We start from the raw sequence: 19,022 nt of genomic DNA, 5'->3' as shown, positions 1-19,022 counted from the left end.
CACTTCCCAGCTGTGTGACCCTAGACAAGTCACTTAACCCTCATTGCCTACCCCTTACCACTCTTCTACCTTGGAACCAATACACAGTATTCATTCCAAGATGGAAGGTAAGGGTTTAAAATAAATAAATGAATTAAAAAATATGCCATGATATTATGAAGTCAGTTTAAAAAGAAATACTTTTAGGTGATCATCCCTTTCACATGAAATTCAAGGGAACTCATGTATCTTTATCCTAAAAATTCTTTCTCTGAACTGTGGAAATAGAAATACAGAAGAAAAGCAAGTGCCTGATTACATGGTTTGGTGGGGATATGATTGGGGATGTAGACTCTAAGCAATTACCCTAATGCAAATATTAATAATAATATGGAAATAGATCTTGATCAATGACACATGTAAAACCCAGTGGAGCAGCTCGTTGGCTACAGGAGGGGGGTGGAAGGAAGGCAGGGAAAGAACATGAATCATGGAACCATGTAAAAATACTCTAAAGTAATTAATTAAAAAATTTCAAGTAAAAAAACAACAACAAAAGCTCTTTCTCTGCCCAAAAGTCCCCACTGGACTTTTCTCGGGTTAATGCCACCATCAGTTTCACATTTAATTATGGAATTGGAAAATTGAGATGATAATGGCATTTCAGCAATAAAAATAACTCTGACACCAAACAGTCAACTCAATACAATGAAAATTGTACAGATTTCAAGTCAGGGAACCAGGTTCTGATCACATCTCACACACTTACTTGGGCAAATTATTATTACTCTTTTCCTGAGTTTCTTCATTGCAAAATAAGGACAATAATATTCATATTACCTACCCTTCTTAGAAGGCCATTGTTTAAACCTTAAAGTCTGAATTGAGAGCCAGTCCTAGAGACTGTCTATTCTATCACAGAACCCTTGGCAGAGACCTACCATTGACAAGGTATACCGTGAATATAATAAGAATATAATATTGCTATATTATGATAGCAAGGGTATGTAAACACAAGATACTAATAACAATATACAAAAACAAAATACTAATAACTAATAATAATATCCATGCCTAAGTATTCACAAAGCTGGAAAAGAGCATCACCACCAGGAGTACACACGGGGTGAGGATTAGCAGCCCATTCCTCTGTAGTGAGGGCAGATAGATGGTATCGTGGATAGAGTACTAGGGCTGGAGTCAAGAAGATCCATCTTCCTGAGATCAAATCTGCCTCTAATACTAGCTGCGAGACTGGGGCAAGTCATTTAACTTTGTTGGCCTCAATCTCCTCATCTGTAAAATGACCTGGAGAAGGAAAATAGCAAACCAAGAAAACCCCAAATAGGTGTCATGAACTGTCAGACACAACTGTAAACAACTAAACAACAACATATGTAGTGATGTTTTCTTCCAGTGATTCTAGAGAATGAAAATCAGAACCAGGTCCTTGTTTCAGCATCATTAAAAAATAAATATTTGCTGATCACTACTCTAGGACCAAGGGTACTTGAAGCATTTCTAAACCTTTGGAGGAAAGGGAAAGACAGGAAGGGTGTGATCTTACCTGCCGCTGCTTCAAGAAGTCCAGAGCAATCTGTACATTCTGCAGTCTATGGAAACGCATCCTGCCTTTCTCTCGAGGCTGCAATCAGAAGAGAGAAAAGCTTTAAATTCTGCCTGATGCTCTAAATTAAGTCTCTTTACCCATCATTTCAAAAATTTGAAGCTAGACTGAAAAAGAATAGCTCCTTGATGAGCTTTTTGCTTCTGAATATAAATTCCTTGAAGAAAAGTTCAATATCTTCTCCAACAGTCTGATCCCCATCTCCATTCCCTCCAAATAATACCTAGGTTATTTCCATGCATATAACGAACATAACACATTGTCATCACTGGTGTTAATTCTGTGCATTAGCCTCTGCTAGTTGTTTTGTGTGCCTGAGTTTGGCAAAATATGACTCTAGATAATTGTTTACTACAAGAAACCTCTTTAAATCAGAAGTTTAAAATAATTCCTGTTAAGAGAAGGGTGGGAAGATCTAGTGTCACACAACAAATTATACTAAGATGCCTCATTCTCTAGGAAATTATGGACTTTGGCAGATGGGGACTATAGGCAATATTCTTTATGCAAGAATAGAAGGGCAAGCAAAAGTGCCCAGGAAAGGAGGAAGAATTTAGGAAAAGTGGAGTGTCAATCTACAGGAGAGGCCTAGGTAAGAAAGACAGCTTCTTTTACCATGTGAAATATCCAGTGGAAAAAAATATGAGGTACATTTCTACACGATAACTTTTAGCTGTTGCATATAATTCCCAGAAAAAAAAAAAAAGATGTTTAAGCCAGGACCACATACCTGGGTATGATGGCACCAAAAAGGTTCATAGAGAAGAGACCCATCACCACCAAAGCAGGAACTTATTTCTGTAACTATGCAAGGTGGTACAATGGATAGTTTTAGATCTGAACTTATGAAGATTTGAGTTCAGTTCTCATACACTACATGGGCAAGTCACTTGACCTCTGTTGGCCTCAGTTTCATCACTTATAACATGGGAATAATAATAATAGCAACTTCTTAGCTTTGTGTGGTAAAAATAAAATGAGAATATTTTAAAGTGCTCTATAAATAAGTATGTAAATGCTAGCTGCTGTTATAATATTATTATCTAGTTGATCCTAAGATTCATTAATATTCAACTAATGAACCAAATCTTCTGATAATTATGCACAGAATTGTCTAACTCTAGAACATCCTTCTTTTTCCTGGCTTTTTTATCCAAATCAGAAATAAATCCAGAGCTGCTTTTATTCTACCAATTCTGGCCTCAATGCTTCCCTCCTGTTAAATTGTATCCAATTAGCCCATATGTGCCAGATTGATACTAAAAAATAACATCAAAGAGATGGGTAGATCTGCTTCAGGTACCTGACCAGAGAAGGCAGGGTCCAGATTCAGCTAAGCTAACCAATTGGAAAGGAATATGAAGGAGGAGGGATAGAGGTGGGAAAGAGAGGAGAGGAAATAGATAATCCTTTCTCCCTCTAGATAGGGCTTAGAGCAGCAGAGAAGCCTAGGGCATTCTGAAAGGATGCCAAATCTTTCCAAGGCAAAAGGATGTCTTCTAAGTTAGGAAAAAGAATATAGGATTTGCCCAGTAGAAACTTCTCTGTCACCTTTCATTGGGAGGGGTCTGCATATGACTCAAGTAATAATAGCCTCTGAAATATCAATTCTGGAACATGGGAATCAGGATCAAACAGGAGAAAAATTGGGTTCAGGTAGACAAGGAATAGCACTAGGCTTCTTAGATGCCCTCTGTGCCCTATTTCTAGAAGGGAGAATACTGTCTGTGGAATAGGGTCTGAGGGCAAAGAAGGCTCCTCATAGTCTCTCCAGTCACTACACTTATGCCTAACCATCCTAATGACATGCAAGGTTAAGTCTTTGTTCTCTATCAATCCACAAAGCTTAAGTTAGTAGTGTTCAAAGTAAAACATCTCCATGCAGTGAGTGATTTGCAAAAAAAGGTTGCCTTTGGCAAAGACAAAGGGAGGGGTTTCTTTTCCCTTCCATTGTCTATAAGAGTGAGAGGCTAGGAAGTGTATAAATTAGTCTTTGAGAGGGTGGGGGATATGAGCAATTGATGGATATGCTATAGCTCAAATGTTCCACATTCTCACACTGCAGGCCACTTAGAGACCACTTCTCCAGAAAAACAAACAGGATCTCCTTGACTATCTGATAGCTCCAAGTCTCTAGGCTCCAAAAGAATCTCTTGCCTCTCAACATCATTACTTATTTATGCCACATGCTCTCAGAAAATCCAAAATCATTTAACCATGTGGCAGGAAGCACAATTAATTTTAACTGTTATCTTTGGGACAAAATCGCACAATGATAAAGGAGGCAATAGTTAACTGAGTTTCTGGAGACCTAGAGTGAGCTAGAACATCTTATGTCCCCTGCAGTGTCAGCTGGGATACTGATGACCCCAAGGGTCTAAGACCTACTACATCATCATCATCTTCCTCCTCCTGCTCTTCATTGCTTGCACAACGCCAGGAGGGCATGCTCACCAGGCGGAGGGTCTTCAGCCCTGCTGGCTCCTTTGATCAACAGTCAGGCCACAGACACAACAGAACAACAGAAAATCCACAACACAAAATCAAAAAAGAGAATGAATGCACCACAGATGAAGAAAGGTAAAAGTCAGCATGAAAATGCCCCCCTCCCAAAGAAGACAAAAGAAAATTCAAGACTAAGAATGAAACACATCCTGTTTTTGCTGGTCACTCATCCACTTTACCTATACAACACAAAACTAAAAAGAAAAATGAATGGTGTATAGATGGGGGGGGGGGAGCACAAAAACAAGAGGAAAATAGCCATTTCCCAATGAAAATAAGAAAACTATCAAAACCAGAGCAAATGATAGTATACTAACAATGAGTCCTTTCAAGTTCCTGATGGACATTCATGAATTTTAGCTAAGAAGGAAAGGGAGGGAGACGAGTGGAGGTGAATAGGAGATATCAATTTTCCACAAAAACAGTTATGAAGGCTGTATAAAGATGTGGAATAATATTAAAAAGGCCTCTCTAATGGAGGCAAACTGAAAAAAAGGGATCTCATTTAGGCTTGAACTTAATGTGATAGTTCTACCATATAGAAGTAATATAACCAAAGAGGATGTTACCAATAAGCCAATTTCTTTCTCTCTTTCTTTTTATAAAACCCTTACCTTGTCTTAGAATTAATTAAGCAGATAGGGCTAGGCTATGGGGGTTAAGGGACTTACCCAGGGACACACAGCTAGGAAGGAAACAAGGCCAAATTTGAACCCACTGAGCCACCTAGCTGTCCCTTTCTCCTAATAAGACAATTTCAACATAAAAATATTAGCTTATCAAATACACTGGCCAAAATCCCCAATTCATTCATAGGTGAGGATTGAGAAGTAAATCACAAAGTAACAGCAGAATTTTGATAGGGCACATAACTTCCAAGCCTACAAATGAGAGAAAAGGAAAAACCAAAGCTTCATATACCAGTCATGTTTATAAGAACATAGAATGCATGAGAGGAATCTAAAATCATTCTTGCTAGAAGGCATATAGGTATGAAACCAAAAGAAGAAGAATGTGGAAGGAACACAATTTAAATTTGACTAATTCAATTCTTTAAATTCATGCCACAGACCCTAAGATATACACAAGTCAATGGAGCCAACTAACTAAACCTTTGTATATTTCTTGGGATCCTATGGCCAAAGACTTCATTATCTACTGATCAGCTTCCTGATATAGAGTCTCTTCCATACTTAACTAAGCTGGAAAGCAAAGACTATTGTCAATATTAGACTCAAAGACTTTCAAATTAAGTAGAACTTGTGGTTCAACCGAGTAGCCCTCATGAGCCTTGGATCTGTGAAATTAGAACCTGCTCCTGTGGACTTCAGTTCCCTGCATCCCACTTTCCTTCTCATGTTATGTTCTGATGTAGGGAGGATATAAGTTTTGTATAGCACCATCTTTCTCTCTCTCTTTTCTTCCAATCGAGGCTAGCTGAAGCTGGCTTTTTGGGAGAGGCAAGAGAACTTACTCACATGGTCTTATTTTTGTTAGATAATTAGGTTTTTATTCTCTTACTTCAAGTTATTATTAATAAACTTTATAAATATAATACTTGGAGTATTATATTTATTTATATTATATTTTTATTATTATATTGAAATAAAGGAATAAAAACCTATTATCTAACATTTAGATAAATGTTACATAAACATAAAACAATTATCTATGTGATTAAGTTCTCTCACCTCTTCCAAAGAGTCTGCTTCAGCTAACTGTGATCACAAGAAGAAAAAGCGAGAGACAGTGCTACACAAAACTTATATCCTCCCTATATCAGCATGTAACGTGAAAAGGAAAGTGGGATACTAGAAACTGAAGTCCAGGGGAGCAGGTTCTAATTACACAGGTCACTTATATGGGACACTGAAGTAAGAATGTGATGAAGATTTGAACAAGATTGAACAAGATCTCCCATTATCTTTCCCTATCTACCTAAAAATTAAAAAATTATCCAACAAGGAAAGAATATTGTGGGTTTATGGCCTTGAGTTTCTCACAATGAAAAAAAAAATTGCTTAAGATGCCAGAGACAAAATACAGCTCTCATGAGATTAACAACTCATGGGACAGTGTGCCAATAGACTCTACTTACTATTCAAATATAGCATGGGCAAATGCAGGTCAACAAGACAGAAAGACTCTCACACTATTGTACTATAGAAGTAAATAAGTCTCCCAAAGACTAAAATGGGGCTGGCCTGCTAAAGGAAATTAATTTAACTATAGAAAAAGCAGGGATAGTGCTTCTAGAAGGCTGTGCTCATATAAAAATTCTGGTCATCCTCTGAAAGTGTCAACTTACTATTCCTCAAGAGAGAAAAAGTGAGGTGATTAAGCATGGGTGGGTCAGGGGCACACCTTGGCTTTTACAGGCAAACTAGTTCTTCCGATGATCTAAGGAAATGACTAAAAATTACAGATAGATGGAAGAGTCTATTATTAGATTGAATGACAATTTTCAGGAAGCAGAAATCAATAAAGTTCTGTTCAATAAAGTTGCATCTCCAAATGACCCCCCAAAAGTTTGAAAATTGTATAGTGATAAAATGTATAGTGATAAAATATGAATAATAGAGAACACATAGCTTTTGAGATGGAAATTAATATCCTTTTCTGGCTTCTGATGAGGAATTATAATGTCATTTAGGACACAATGAAAGTACTACCTATAGAGTTATTTCCAATAAAGAAGGAACACCAATGTCTTTTACTCTAGTGGAACACTGTGTCTTATGAAGAGAAAATAAGGAAACCAGAGGCACAAAGACCCTATATATAAAATTATAGAGGACCTTAATGCCCCAAGACAAGAACATAGAAGCTCACCAATTTGATTCCAGAGAGAACCTCAAGAAGAGATATCAGGTTATGGCCATCTCGAAGATCTTCGTAGAGATCATTAATGTGCTTGCGGACCTGGGGGTGAGAGTAAAATTAATGCTGTTTAATCTGAAATTAATCATCAGTCCAATCATCCGTGGTTCAAAACTCAATATACAAAATTAATGGTCTAGGAAACTGAGTTGTTTGACATGATAAAAAGCTTTGACTTCAGAAATTATTCAAATTGGGGTATATTATATTAAATTCAGCAACATTTATTAATCATCAAAAATTTGTTAAGCACTGGTAATACAAATTTGGAGAAGAAAATAGTTCTTACCCTAAAGAAGATTAAAAATCTTAATAAGTAAGATATTGCATATATACAAGTTAACTAATATCAAGAATATGAACAAAGAATAAAGAAAAGATGTAGGCAAAGAGCCCTATGATAATTTGAGAAGGAAAATAATAATTTTAGCTGAGAGGATTGGGAAAGCTTCTTGGAAAAGGTGTCTCTAAATATTGACTTTGAAAGAAAAAAGCAATTTCATTAAGTGGAGCTATGAAGGTGTGTGGGTGTTCTCGGCACCTATCCCCCATCTCGGGGATAGGGAGGAAGAAGGGAGAAGCAATATCTACTAACAAACTGGCTGGGACTACAATGGCTTTAAGTATCAACTTCACATCTCCAAATTTATCACAAATCCACAACTACCTTAAAACAGTGATGGCTAACCTTTTAGGGACTACATGCCATGCCTCCCCTTAACTCCAGACTACTTGTAGTGCCTCCCCAGACTGTGTGCAGTGCCCTGACCTCCCAGAGACTGAGTGCCCCATCCCCAGACAGGGGAGGGATAAAGGAAGGGGAATGGCCTGAGCACTCCATTCAGGGAATGGAGTGTAAGTAAGTAAGCCCAAAGGGTGCTCCACCAGAGTCCCTCTGCCTTAAATTAACTGCCAGGGATGGCACACATGCCCACAGAGAAGTCTCTGAATGCTATCTTTGGCATGTGTGCCATAGGTTTGTCATCACAACCTTAAAACAGAATGAAACTATCTTTAAAATTTACTTGGTCCAGGACACTAAGAATTAAACTATAAATTCTTGGTTGCTAAAAACAGGGGTCTCCAAGTAGAATCCTGCATGAAGGCATGGGGTATGTGTTGAAATGTTTAGCAGGTGGGAAGATGACTTACATTCCATTCCCCTTAAGGCCAGATTCCTGAATCCAGGTACTCCTGACTCCAGGCCTGAAGCTCTATCCACTGTGCTATAGTTGCCCAAAGGTGATTTTTCTAAAACAAAGTGTTTTCTCTTCTTCACTAAATTTCAGTAGCTCCCTATTACCTCCAAGACAAAATACAAAATCTATTTGACATTTAAAGCTCCTAGCACATATTTACCACCCTGGTCCAGGTCCATCTCACCTCTCACTGGACTATTTGAAATAAATTTTCTGGTTGGTGTCCCTCCCTCAAGTCAATCTCAGTCTCTGTCTTTCTGTCTATCTCCTTCTCTCTCTTGCAATTCATTCTCTCCTTAGCTGGTACCTCCAATTCCAAATATTTTCCTTCTCAGATCACCTTTCCCTCAGTCTGTATATGTCATAAATAATGAGTTGTTTAAAAGTCGTTTCCCCCATCACAATGTATATATTTGTTACATTAAAATGTAAATTTATTTACGGCAGAGAATATTTCTGCCCTTTGGAGGGGGTATCACTAGCACTTAGTACATTGCTAGGCATATAAGAAGTATTTTATAAGTATTTGTTAACTAGCATTAACATTCTTTTTTAGTATTTATAGCCATACTCTTTGTGGTGGGAAAAAATTGGAAAATAAGGGGGTGTCTATCGATTGAGGAATGACTGAACAAATTGTGGTATCTGATGGTGATGGAATACTATTGTGCTCAAAGGAATAATGAACTGGAGGAATTCCATGTGAACTGGAACAACCTCCAGGAATGGATGCAGAGTGAAAGGAGCAGAACCAGAAGAACATTATACACAGAGACTGATATACTGTGGCACAATCAAACTTCTCTATTAGCAGCAATGCAATAATCCAGGACAATTCTGAGGGACTTAAGAGAATGAATATCTACATCCAGAGAAAGAACTATGGGAGCAGAAACGCAGAAGAAAAACATATGATCGATCATGTGGTTCAATGGGGATAGGATTGGGATTTTGATGTTAAAGAATTGCTCTACTGCAAATATGAATAACATGGAAATAGGTTTTGAACAATAATATATGTATATCCCAGTGGAATTGCTTGTCAGCTCCGGGAGGGGGGAGCGAAAAGGGGGGTTAGGGGAGAGGGATCATGAATTATGTAACCATGGAAAAATAGTCTAAATTTTAAAAAACAAACATTCCTTTTTAGGAGAGAAATGTCAATCCAGAATAGTTTGTGAGTACTTAGAAGAGAATGGCATGATCATTAGGAGTCACTGTGGTTTCACTAAGAACAAGTCATGTCAAACTAACCTCATTTCCTTTTTTGATAAGTTACTAGGTTGGTATATCAGGGGAATGACACTGACTCATTGTTAGCCTGACTTCAGCAAGCCCTAGACAAAGTCTCCCATGATATCCTTATGGATAAAACAGTAACATAACAGCTGAACAGTATTATGATTAGCTAGTAAAACAACTATACCCAAAGAATAATGATTAATGCTGACTGACCTAGGAGTTGCTACAAGGCTCTATCCTTGGCCCAGTTCTTTTCAACAATGTTATCCAGAAGACATAACTTATCAAGAATGCAGATAACACAAAGCTGGAATGGAAAGCTAACACTATGTACCAAGCTAGAATCAAAGTCACAGAATGTTAGGAGTGACAACAATTTGAAAGACTGTCTGGTCAACCCCCTTATATTACAGTTAAGGAAACTGAGAACCAGATTCACTGGTAAAAGTCGGTCTAGAAATAGAATTAAAGCCTTGGACTTGAATTAAATAGAATTAATAGAATTAAAGGCAAAGACTTGGCTTCAGGGTTCTTTCCCTTACACATTTTATTCAGTAAGGATGAAATTTCATGGGGAGAATGCACAAACTCTTATAGTTAGTTTATAATAATAATGATGATGATGATGATGATGATGATGATGATAACAAGTATATGGGAAAGACTTGGCTTTGCAACAATTTGTATAAAAAAAGCTAGTAAGTCCTTTTTTTTTTTTTAAACCCTTACCTTCCGTCTTGGAGTCAATACTGTGTATTGGCTCCAAGGCAAAAGAATGGTAAGGGCTAGGCAATGGGGGTCAGTCAAGTGACTTGCCCAGGGTCACACAGCTGGGAAGTGTCTGAAGCTAGATTTGAACCTAGGACCTCCCGTCTCTAGACCTAGCTCTCAATCCACTTAGCTACCCAGCTGCCCCCTAGTAAGTTCTTAACAAGAAAAAAAAAATTGTTATAGGGATTGCATGATTTAGAACCCGAGGGGCCTATTGAGTTTATTTAGTCCAATGCCTCATCTTATAGATAAGAGGGAAGAGAGTAAGTGTATAGTGTCCCCTATAGGCCAGGCACTGTGCTAAGGGCTTTATAATTATCTCATTTGATGATATAATAAAGAACTTGAAACCTAAAGAGGTTAAAGTGATTTGTCAAAAAAAAAGATTAGGAACTGAGATCAATGATCTCCTAATCAAGTTCTCATAGGGCAGCTGGGTGGCACAGTGGATATAGTGTCAGGCCTGGAATCAGGAAGACAAGTTCAAATATAGCCTCAGATAATTATTTTTTAAAACCCTTACCTTCTAACTTAGTATCAGTTCAAAGACAGAAGAGTGGCAAGGGCAAGGCAATCAGGGTTAAGTGACTTGCCCAGGGTCACACAGTTAAGAAGTGTCTAAGGTCAAATTTTAACCCATGTTCTCCCAACTCCAGGTCTGGCATTCTGTGCTTTTCAGTTGCTCATTGGCCTCAGACTTCCTAACTGTGTGACAGTAGGCAAATCACAGATCCCTGTTTGCCTCAGTTTTCTCAGCTGTAAAATCATCTGGGGAAGGAAATGGCAAGCCACTACAATATCTTCGCCAAGAAATCCTCAAATGGGGTCACAAGAAGTCAGGCACTACTGAAAAATGAGGTGCAAGTTCTCATCACATTATTCTGTTTCATGGAAGCAACAAAGGGATGTAGTTGCCAGAAAATATGATGGTATCATAATAAGTATACTATCAACATCATGAGAAATAACTCTCAGAGAACTCTACTTACTCAGACTACATCGAGAACATTATATTCAATACTGAGTTTATTTTAAAAGGGATCATGTACAAATTAGAATGTGAACGAGGAAGGTGAGTGGCAGTGCACAGAAAAGGATGTAATTGTGCAGACAGAAATGAATTTTATAGGGTGAAGAGAGTGAGAAGTTGAAGATGACAGTGAGGCTTGAAGTACTTTTGATAGATTCATACAACAAGTAATCTGGGAAAAGGTAAAGGCTTTGGAAAAAAAATGAGCTCTGTTTTTGGACTTGTTCAGTTTGAAGTTATCTGTAGCAAAGGTATCAAGCTTAGCTGAAAAATCCAACCAGATTAAAAAATAATTAGTCAATATTGAACAAAATTAATGAAAACAGGGCAATTGGTGGATAGAGAACCAGGCCTAAAGTTGGGTTCAAATCTGGATGCAGACATTTTCTAGATATGTGAATCTGGTCAAGTCACTTAATCCCAATTTGCCTAGGCCTTGCCATTCTGCTTTGGAAGTGAGATTCTTTTTTTTTTTTAAACCCATACCTTCCATCTTGGAATCAATACGGTGTATTGGTTCCAAGACAGAAGAGTGGTAAGGACTAGGCAGCTAGGAAGTGTCCGAGGCCAGATTTGAACCTTGGACCTCCCATCTCTAGGCCTGGCTCTCCATCCACTGAGCCACCCAGCTGCCCCCTGAAACTGCGATTCTAAGGCAGAAGGTAATGTAAGGGTTATAGGGTTGTTGTTTTTTTAATTTAATGAAAACACAATGCTACAGGAATAATGTTTATTTGTGGTTTTCTAAGTCAATATGTGGTCTGCAGGGATCCATTTCTATTGGAATTGGATACCAATGATTTCTAGGATCTCTAGTTTGAAATATCTGAAAGGTAGTTGGTGCCTTGAGCCTGGAGTTCAGGAGAACAGCTGGACATGGATAAATAGATCTGAACCCACCAACTGAGACAGTAAAAAAGGAGAAGAGAAGAGAAGAGGACCCAGGACAGACCTTAAAGACTTCCTATAATTAGGGGGTATGACCTGAAGGAAATCTAGCAAAGAAAAATGAAAAGGAGCACTCAAGCTAGCAGAAGGGTAAATCAGTAGAGAATAATGCCATAAAAACTTGGAGGGGTGAGAGAATGCAGAGAAGCATTATTGACAGTATTATTGTTAAAGACTTTAGAAGTCAAGAAGAAAGAGTACTGAGGAAAAGCCAGTGGGTCTGGCAATTAAGGGGCACTGGTAACTTTGGAGTAAGTAATCTCATTTGAATGAAAGGTTGAAAGCTAAACTGCAGAATGTTTGGAAGAGAGTAAAGAAACAAGAAAGAGAAGCATCAACAGCAGATATAGCTTTCTCAAGAAGTTTTATCCCTGAAAGAGAAGAGAGGTATAGGGTGACAACTATTAAGAATGGTAGTAACAAGTAAGGGTTTCTTTTAAGGATGTAAGAGATAAGGATATGTTTGTAGACATAAGGGAAGCAGTTAGTAGACAGTGTCAGACTAAAGATCAAAGAGGGGGAAGATAAAGGGAGGCAATTTAATGAAAAAGATGGGATAGAATGGAATCCATTTGTGTATATAGTGGGCATTTCCGCAAGCATTTTCTCCTCAACCTCTTACTTCCCTAACTCTGGGTTCACCTGGTATAAAACTATTTATAGGATGCCTCCCCCACAAGTATGCACACTCCTTGGGGGCATGGAATGTTTTTTGTCTTTCTTTGTATCCCCAGCACTTAGCACAGTGCTTGGCATATAATAAGCCTTTAACAAATACTGGTTTATTTGCTACTGAGACAGCTTTCTTTTTCAAAAGTTTTGTTACTTCAGTATAGAAAACACTTGGCATGGAAACTACCTTCACTAACGAAGACAGGGACTCCTCTGTAATATTTTTGAGAGTTTCCTCAAAATTCTGAGAGGTTTTTATTTGCATTTCTCTGATTACAAGATATTTAGAACATTTTTTCATGTGTTTATTGATAGTTTTGATTTCTTTATCCTGAAATTGCCTATTCATGTCCCTTGCCCATTTAACAATTGGGGAATGGCTTGATTTTTTGTACAATTGATTTAGCTCTTTATAAATTTGAGTAATTAGACCTTTGTCAGTTTTTTGTTATGAAGATTTTTTCCCAATTTGTTGCTTTCCTTCTAATTTTAGTTGCATTGGTTTTGTTTGTACAAAACCGTTTTAATTTAATATAATCAAAAGTATTTATTTTACATTTTGTAATATTTTCTAACTCTTGCTTGGTCTTAAAATATTTCCTTTCCCAAAGATCTGAGAAGTATACTATTTTGTGTTCACCTAATTCCCTCAAGGGACATAAATAGGCAATTTTCAGATAAAGAAATCAAAACTATCAATAAATATGAAAGTGTTCTAAATCTCTTATAATGAGAGAAATCCAAAGCAAAACAATTCTGAGGTATCATCTCACACCTAGCAGATTGGCTAACATGACAGCAAAAGAAAGTAATAAATGTTGGAGGGGATATGTGGCAAAATTGGGACATTAATGAATTGCTGGTGGAGTTGTGAATTGATCCAACCATTCTGGAAGGCAATTTGGAACTATGTTCAAAGGGCTTTAAATGTCTGCCTACCCTTTGATCCAGCCATAGCACAGCTGGGTTTGTACCCCAAAGAGATAATAAGGAAAACGACTTGTACAAGAATATTCATAGCTGCATTCTTTGTGGTGGCAAAAAATTGGAAAATGAGGGGATGCCCTTCAATTGGAGAATGGCTGAACAAATTGTGGTATCTGTTGGTGATGGAATATTACTGTGCTCAAAGGAATAATGAACTGGAGGAATTCCATGTGAACTGGAATGACCTCAGGAGTGAAAGGAACAGAACCAGAAGAACACTGTACACAGAGACTGATACACTGGTACAATCGAACGTAATGGACTTCTCTACTAGGAGCAATGCAGTGATCCAGGATATTTCTGAAGGACTTATCAGAAAGAACACTATCCACATTCAGAGGAAAATCTGTAGGAGTAGAAACACAGATGAAAAACAACTGCTTGATCACAAATGTCAATGGGGATATGATTGCAGTTATAAACCCTAAATGATCACCCCAGTGAAAATATCAATGATATGGAAAAAGGTCTTGACCAAAGACACATATAAAACCTACTGGAATTGTGTGTCAGATATGGGAGGGGATTGAGGGGAGAGGAGGGAAAGAACATGATTTTTGTAATCCTAGAAAAGTGCTCTAAATTAATCAATTAAATAAAATTTAAAAAATAAATTTAAAAAAATTCCATGGTTACATAGCTACTCTGTGACAGAGACAAGATCTAAATCCAGATCTTATTGAGTCCAAGGCAGACTCTTTATCCTCTACATCCTACTGCCTTCCCTAACATAACAAATCACAATTTATTGGGGATTGAGAAAAAGTCACACATTTGGATTCAAATATAAATTATATTAATATTAGAACTGGCTTAACTACAATGTACATAAAACAAGGAGTACCTAGGTGGCAAAGTGGATAGAGTGCCTGTGAAAACAGAGGGCCTGGAGTCAGGAAGCCTCATCTTACTGAGTTCAAATCCAGCCTCAGATACTAGCTGTGTGATCCAGGGCAAGTCACTTAATTATGTTTACCTCAGTTTCCCCATATGTAAGATGAACTGGAGAAAGAAATGGTAAACCACTCCAGTATCTATGCCAGAAAACCACCAAGTGAGGTAATGAGGAAGAAAAAAAACATAAAATAAGATTTTGTAATTTTAAATGAGTATCACCTTCATATGAGCTAACACTGGATGTTGGTACTGGTCCCAGAAACCACACTTTCAAAGAAGAAATGACAAACTAGAAAGTGTCCCAAAGTATTAAAACCAGAATGCTAAAAAAAAACAGGAAATGAAGTATATTAGGAACAGTTAGGGAAACTGGAAATGTTTGGCCTGAATAAGAGATTATTCAGAGAGGAAAGAATCACTTGCCAGCCTCTGCCTTGCTGGAAAGAAGAAGGAGCAATGAAATGAGCATGATATAAAAACTAAAAATGTCAACAAAAAAATTTTAATATATAAAAAAAGAATCACCATCTTCAAATATATGATGTTTTACCTCCTGTGATGAAGACAAGGTTTGGTCAATATAAATCAGAGTGCCAGAACAAGGGAGCAGATGTGTGTTATAAGGAGGCAGGTTTTAACCCAATACAAATCAAATCTCTTTGGAAGCCCTACTCTTGGTGGTTCATTGCGGCTTAGAGGTAGTGCTGTCTTCTTGAAGAGGAGTAAAACCTATGACAGTCTCTCTGAAGTCAGAAAAGATTAGATATGGAACCAATAATGGACTATATTTATTTCATCTGCTTTATGTAGGCCACCTCCAGCCCTGGTCAAGTAACATGAATTTAGCTGAGTTATAATTTGAGTCTAGGCTGGGATCAAACCTCTTGATTTCCTGTGATTCAGTTTCACCATATCAACAATGGCAACATAAGATCACAGAATTACAACCAGAAAAGACTTTAGAGATTATCTATCTCCTTTTAACAGATGAAGAAACAGATAAGTGAAGTCAACTTGCTCAAGAGTTACAAAGGTTGGAATTCTAACCAAGGTTTGACTATTTGCTTGGATCTTGTAAAGAAAAATGGGATCCCTACCATGTGGCTTTCTTAAATCTATGTAGGACAACTAATCTAAAAAAGCTTCTATTTAGGAAAGTCAAAAAAGGAGGTGGCTGTTAAGTGAGGTCAGAACCTCTGCTGAAATAGTTCAATCTGCATGCATTAAACTCAACTCTGGGGATTAAGGTAAAAGGCCAGGAGAGAAAGGCAAGAAAAGGTGAATAAACATTTAACTCCACCAACAATAAAAGAGAGAGCAGAAGGGGAATAAAAAGAGTGGATTTCTGAATGTGACGGATTTTTTTAAAGAACTAGACCCAGGCAGATTTCAGGATTTATGGATGCCCAAATGGTAGAAGAATTTTACCATTTGGAAGTAAAGATCAAGTCTAATCCTTGGACTATATACTAACAAGATGACAAAATGCTACTTTAATAATAGTTCATTTCCATCATACTTTATGGTTCCCAAAGCATTTTCTTCACAAAAAAATATTGTAAAGTAGGTAGTATACATATTACTTACTCCATTTTACAGGAAGGAATAGAAATTGAAGCTTGTGGGGTTAAATGACTTGTTTATGGGCACATACCTACCAAGTAGAGAACTGAACTCAGATCTCTCTTTCTGGTGCAAAACTCTTCCCACTACACTCCATGCTTTTCCCCCAATTAAACACTAGGATAAGATTATCTAAATGTCTTAATTACTTGTCTCTGCAAGGAAAAAAAGTCAAGTTACAGCTACCCATGTGCTCAGATCTTAAGATTATGTAAAATGTATTTGAGTAATCCTGTAAAGAGTCTTACTAAGAAGAACAGAATATAAGGGTGGATAGGAGTGTATGTAGGGTCTGCACAGGAAGGGAGCCATAAGTTGGGCCTCTAAGTTTTCAAAAATTCAATACAGTGTGCCCACCGAGGATAGTTCTGTGAAAAATTGGTAAAAAGTACAATTCACTGTGTGACATACAAGTTGCTTCATCCACTCCCATTATGACCACCCAACTTCTAGTCCTCATCTCTTCTCACCTAATCTATTTCAACAGGCTTTTAACTAGTCTTCCTGACTTTAGTCTATCCATTGCTACAATCCACATGCCATACTACTATTCTAACAACCATGCTAACATACTAGGATCATGTCATTCCTCTACTCAAAAACTTTTTTCAATGGCTTTCCATTGCCCATGGAATAAAGTTTAAATGTCTGACTTTGGCATTCAATGGCCTCCACCAAGTAGCTCCAACCTATCTATACATTATTTTATTCTCCTCTTTTTCATGGATATCAGGTTCCAGTCAAACTAGACAGCTTCCCATTTCCTGTTCTTACACCTTTTCATATCTCATTGTCTTGGCTCAAACCATCTTTCATAATGACAAAAGACACCTCCACCCCATTTCTACCTCTCCAAGTCCTTCTCTCTTCTTTCCTCCTTCCAAAGCCCAGTGCAGATGCCATCTCCTATGAAGTGTTCTTGGACCTCTCCAGGCAGATTATCTCTACTTACTTTCTTAAATTTCTCTTTTGTCTCCTTTGGCCTTATTCCATGCTACCCTATGTCATATTTAATTATGTACCCTTTGAATCCAGGCTCAGACACTTACTAGCCAAGGGGCTCCAGGTAAGTCACTTATTAACCTCTCAGCCTCAGTTTCCTTATCTGAAAAAGATGAATAATAATAACACCTCAACTGTGTTGTGGTAAGGATCAAATGATCCTTTACATGTGTAAAACTCTTTGTAAACTTTATAAATGCTAGAAATTACTATTTTAACAAGTCCAGAAACAGTTCATCATCATTCCCCTTAAATCTATCTTTTCTAATTTCTAATTCTGTCAAGAGTATCACTATCCTTCCAGTCTCCTAAGCTTGCCACCTCAGAGTCATTCTTGACTCTCTTCATATTTCATAACTAATTAGCTGTAAAATCTTGCCAATTATATACACACTGTTGCTCACATCATTCCCCTTCTCTTCATACACATAACCCCTACTAGAATTTAGGCTCTCATCGCCCCTCACTTCTTTGTAAACTTTATAAATGCTAGAAATTACTATTTTAACAAGTCCAGAAACAGTTCATCATCATTCCCCTTAAGTCTATCTTTTCTAATTTCTAATTCTGTCAAGAGTATCACTATCCTTCCAGTCTCCTAAGCTTGCCACCTCAGAGTCATTCTTGACTCTCTTCCTCTTCATATTTCATAACTAATTAGCTGTAAAATCTTGCCAATTATATACACACTGTTGCTCACATCATTCCCCTTCTCTTCATACACATAACCCCTACTAGAATTTAGGCTCTCATCGCCCCTCACTTGGACTACTGCAATAGGGTCCTTCTTCCTCTTCCCCAATCTATCCTTTACACAGCTGGCAAACTAATAATCAATCATAAAAGGCAGGTAAACCCCTGCTCAAAGAGCTCTGCTATTTCCTCTAGATAAAACACAAACACCTGTTGGACATTTAAGTCTGTCACAATCAGAGTCTAGCCTACCTTTCCAGACTCGTTCCACATTATTCCCCTCCGTACATTCTATTTTCGGGCTAAACTAGTGTTGCTCTACACACAAGATATTCTATATACCACTTCTTAAAATTTCTACTTGCTATTTCCTCATGTCTGAAATGTTGTCCTTTCTCACTTCTGCCTCCTAAAATCCTTAGCTCTCTTTAAGGCTGAACTCAGGCACCATATCTCCTATCCCAGGCCTTCCCAGATTCTCCTAGTTGTAAATACTTTCCTTCCTAAACCTAACTTTGAATATCCTTTATATTTATTTATCTTTACATCAGTTGAATTCTCTAGTAGAAAACAAACTCTTTAAGGGCAGCTAGGTGTATAGTGGATAGAGCCTAGAGTCAGGAGTTTTTGTGAGTTCAAATTTAGTACAATGATAAAGCACTAGTCCGGAGTTAGGAGTCTTGAGTTCAATTCTGACCTTAAATACTAGCTTTGTGAGCCTGTGCAAGTCATTTAATCTCAGCCTGATTTGGTGTTCTCATCTGTAAAATAGTATAGACAACAGTATCTATCTCTGAGGATTGGGGGAGGGAGGGGAAGAGGGGGAGCATGTGAATAAAATAATATTTCTAAAGCACTCTGTAAAACTTAAAACTTTATATAAAAGATAGTTATTGCATCCCATTCAGAAAGGAGGCAGCATGATTTAGTAGAAAGGATACTAGACTTGGAGTCAGAATACTTGGGT

The 19,022-nt window shown here is 37.6% G+C and overlaps 1 protein-coding gene across 12 annotated transcripts in view; it reads right to left on the bottom strand.

Moving 5' to 3' along the window:
• MACF1 (microtubule actin crosslinking factor 1) overlaps nucleotides 1-19,022 on the bottom strand; it is a 404,892-nt gene that overhangs the window by 237,003 nt on the left and 148,867 nt on the right. For 7 of the 12 annotated variants that reach the window (XM_056795193.1, XM_056795199.1, XM_056795200.1 and 4 more), the window contains 2 exons: nucleotides 6,944-7,033; nucleotides 1,547-1,624 (listed from right to left, as the gene is read on the bottom strand). In XM_056795193.1, coding sequence (XP_056651171.1) covers nucleotides 1,547-1,624; nucleotides 6,944-7,033 — 168 coding nt within the window. Of the gene's footprint in view, nucleotides 1-1,546; nucleotides 1,625-3,994; nucleotides 4,091-6,943; nucleotides 7,034-19,022 lie in introns of all 12 variants that reach the window. The other 5 variants (XM_056795190.1, XM_056795201.1, XM_056795196.1 and 2 more) reach the window with 1 other exon arrangement.

The sequence above is a fragment of the Monodelphis domestica genome, chromosome 4 (genome assembly GCF_027887165.1).
Source record: "Monodelphis domestica isolate mMonDom1 chromosome 4, mMonDom1.pri, whole genome shotgun sequence".
NCBI lineage: Eukaryota > Metazoa > Chordata > Mammalia > Didelphimorphia > Didelphidae > Monodelphis > Monodelphis domestica.
The sequence above is the reverse complement of the archived record's forward strand: the minus strand, read 5'-3'. Positions and strand labels throughout refer to the sequence as shown.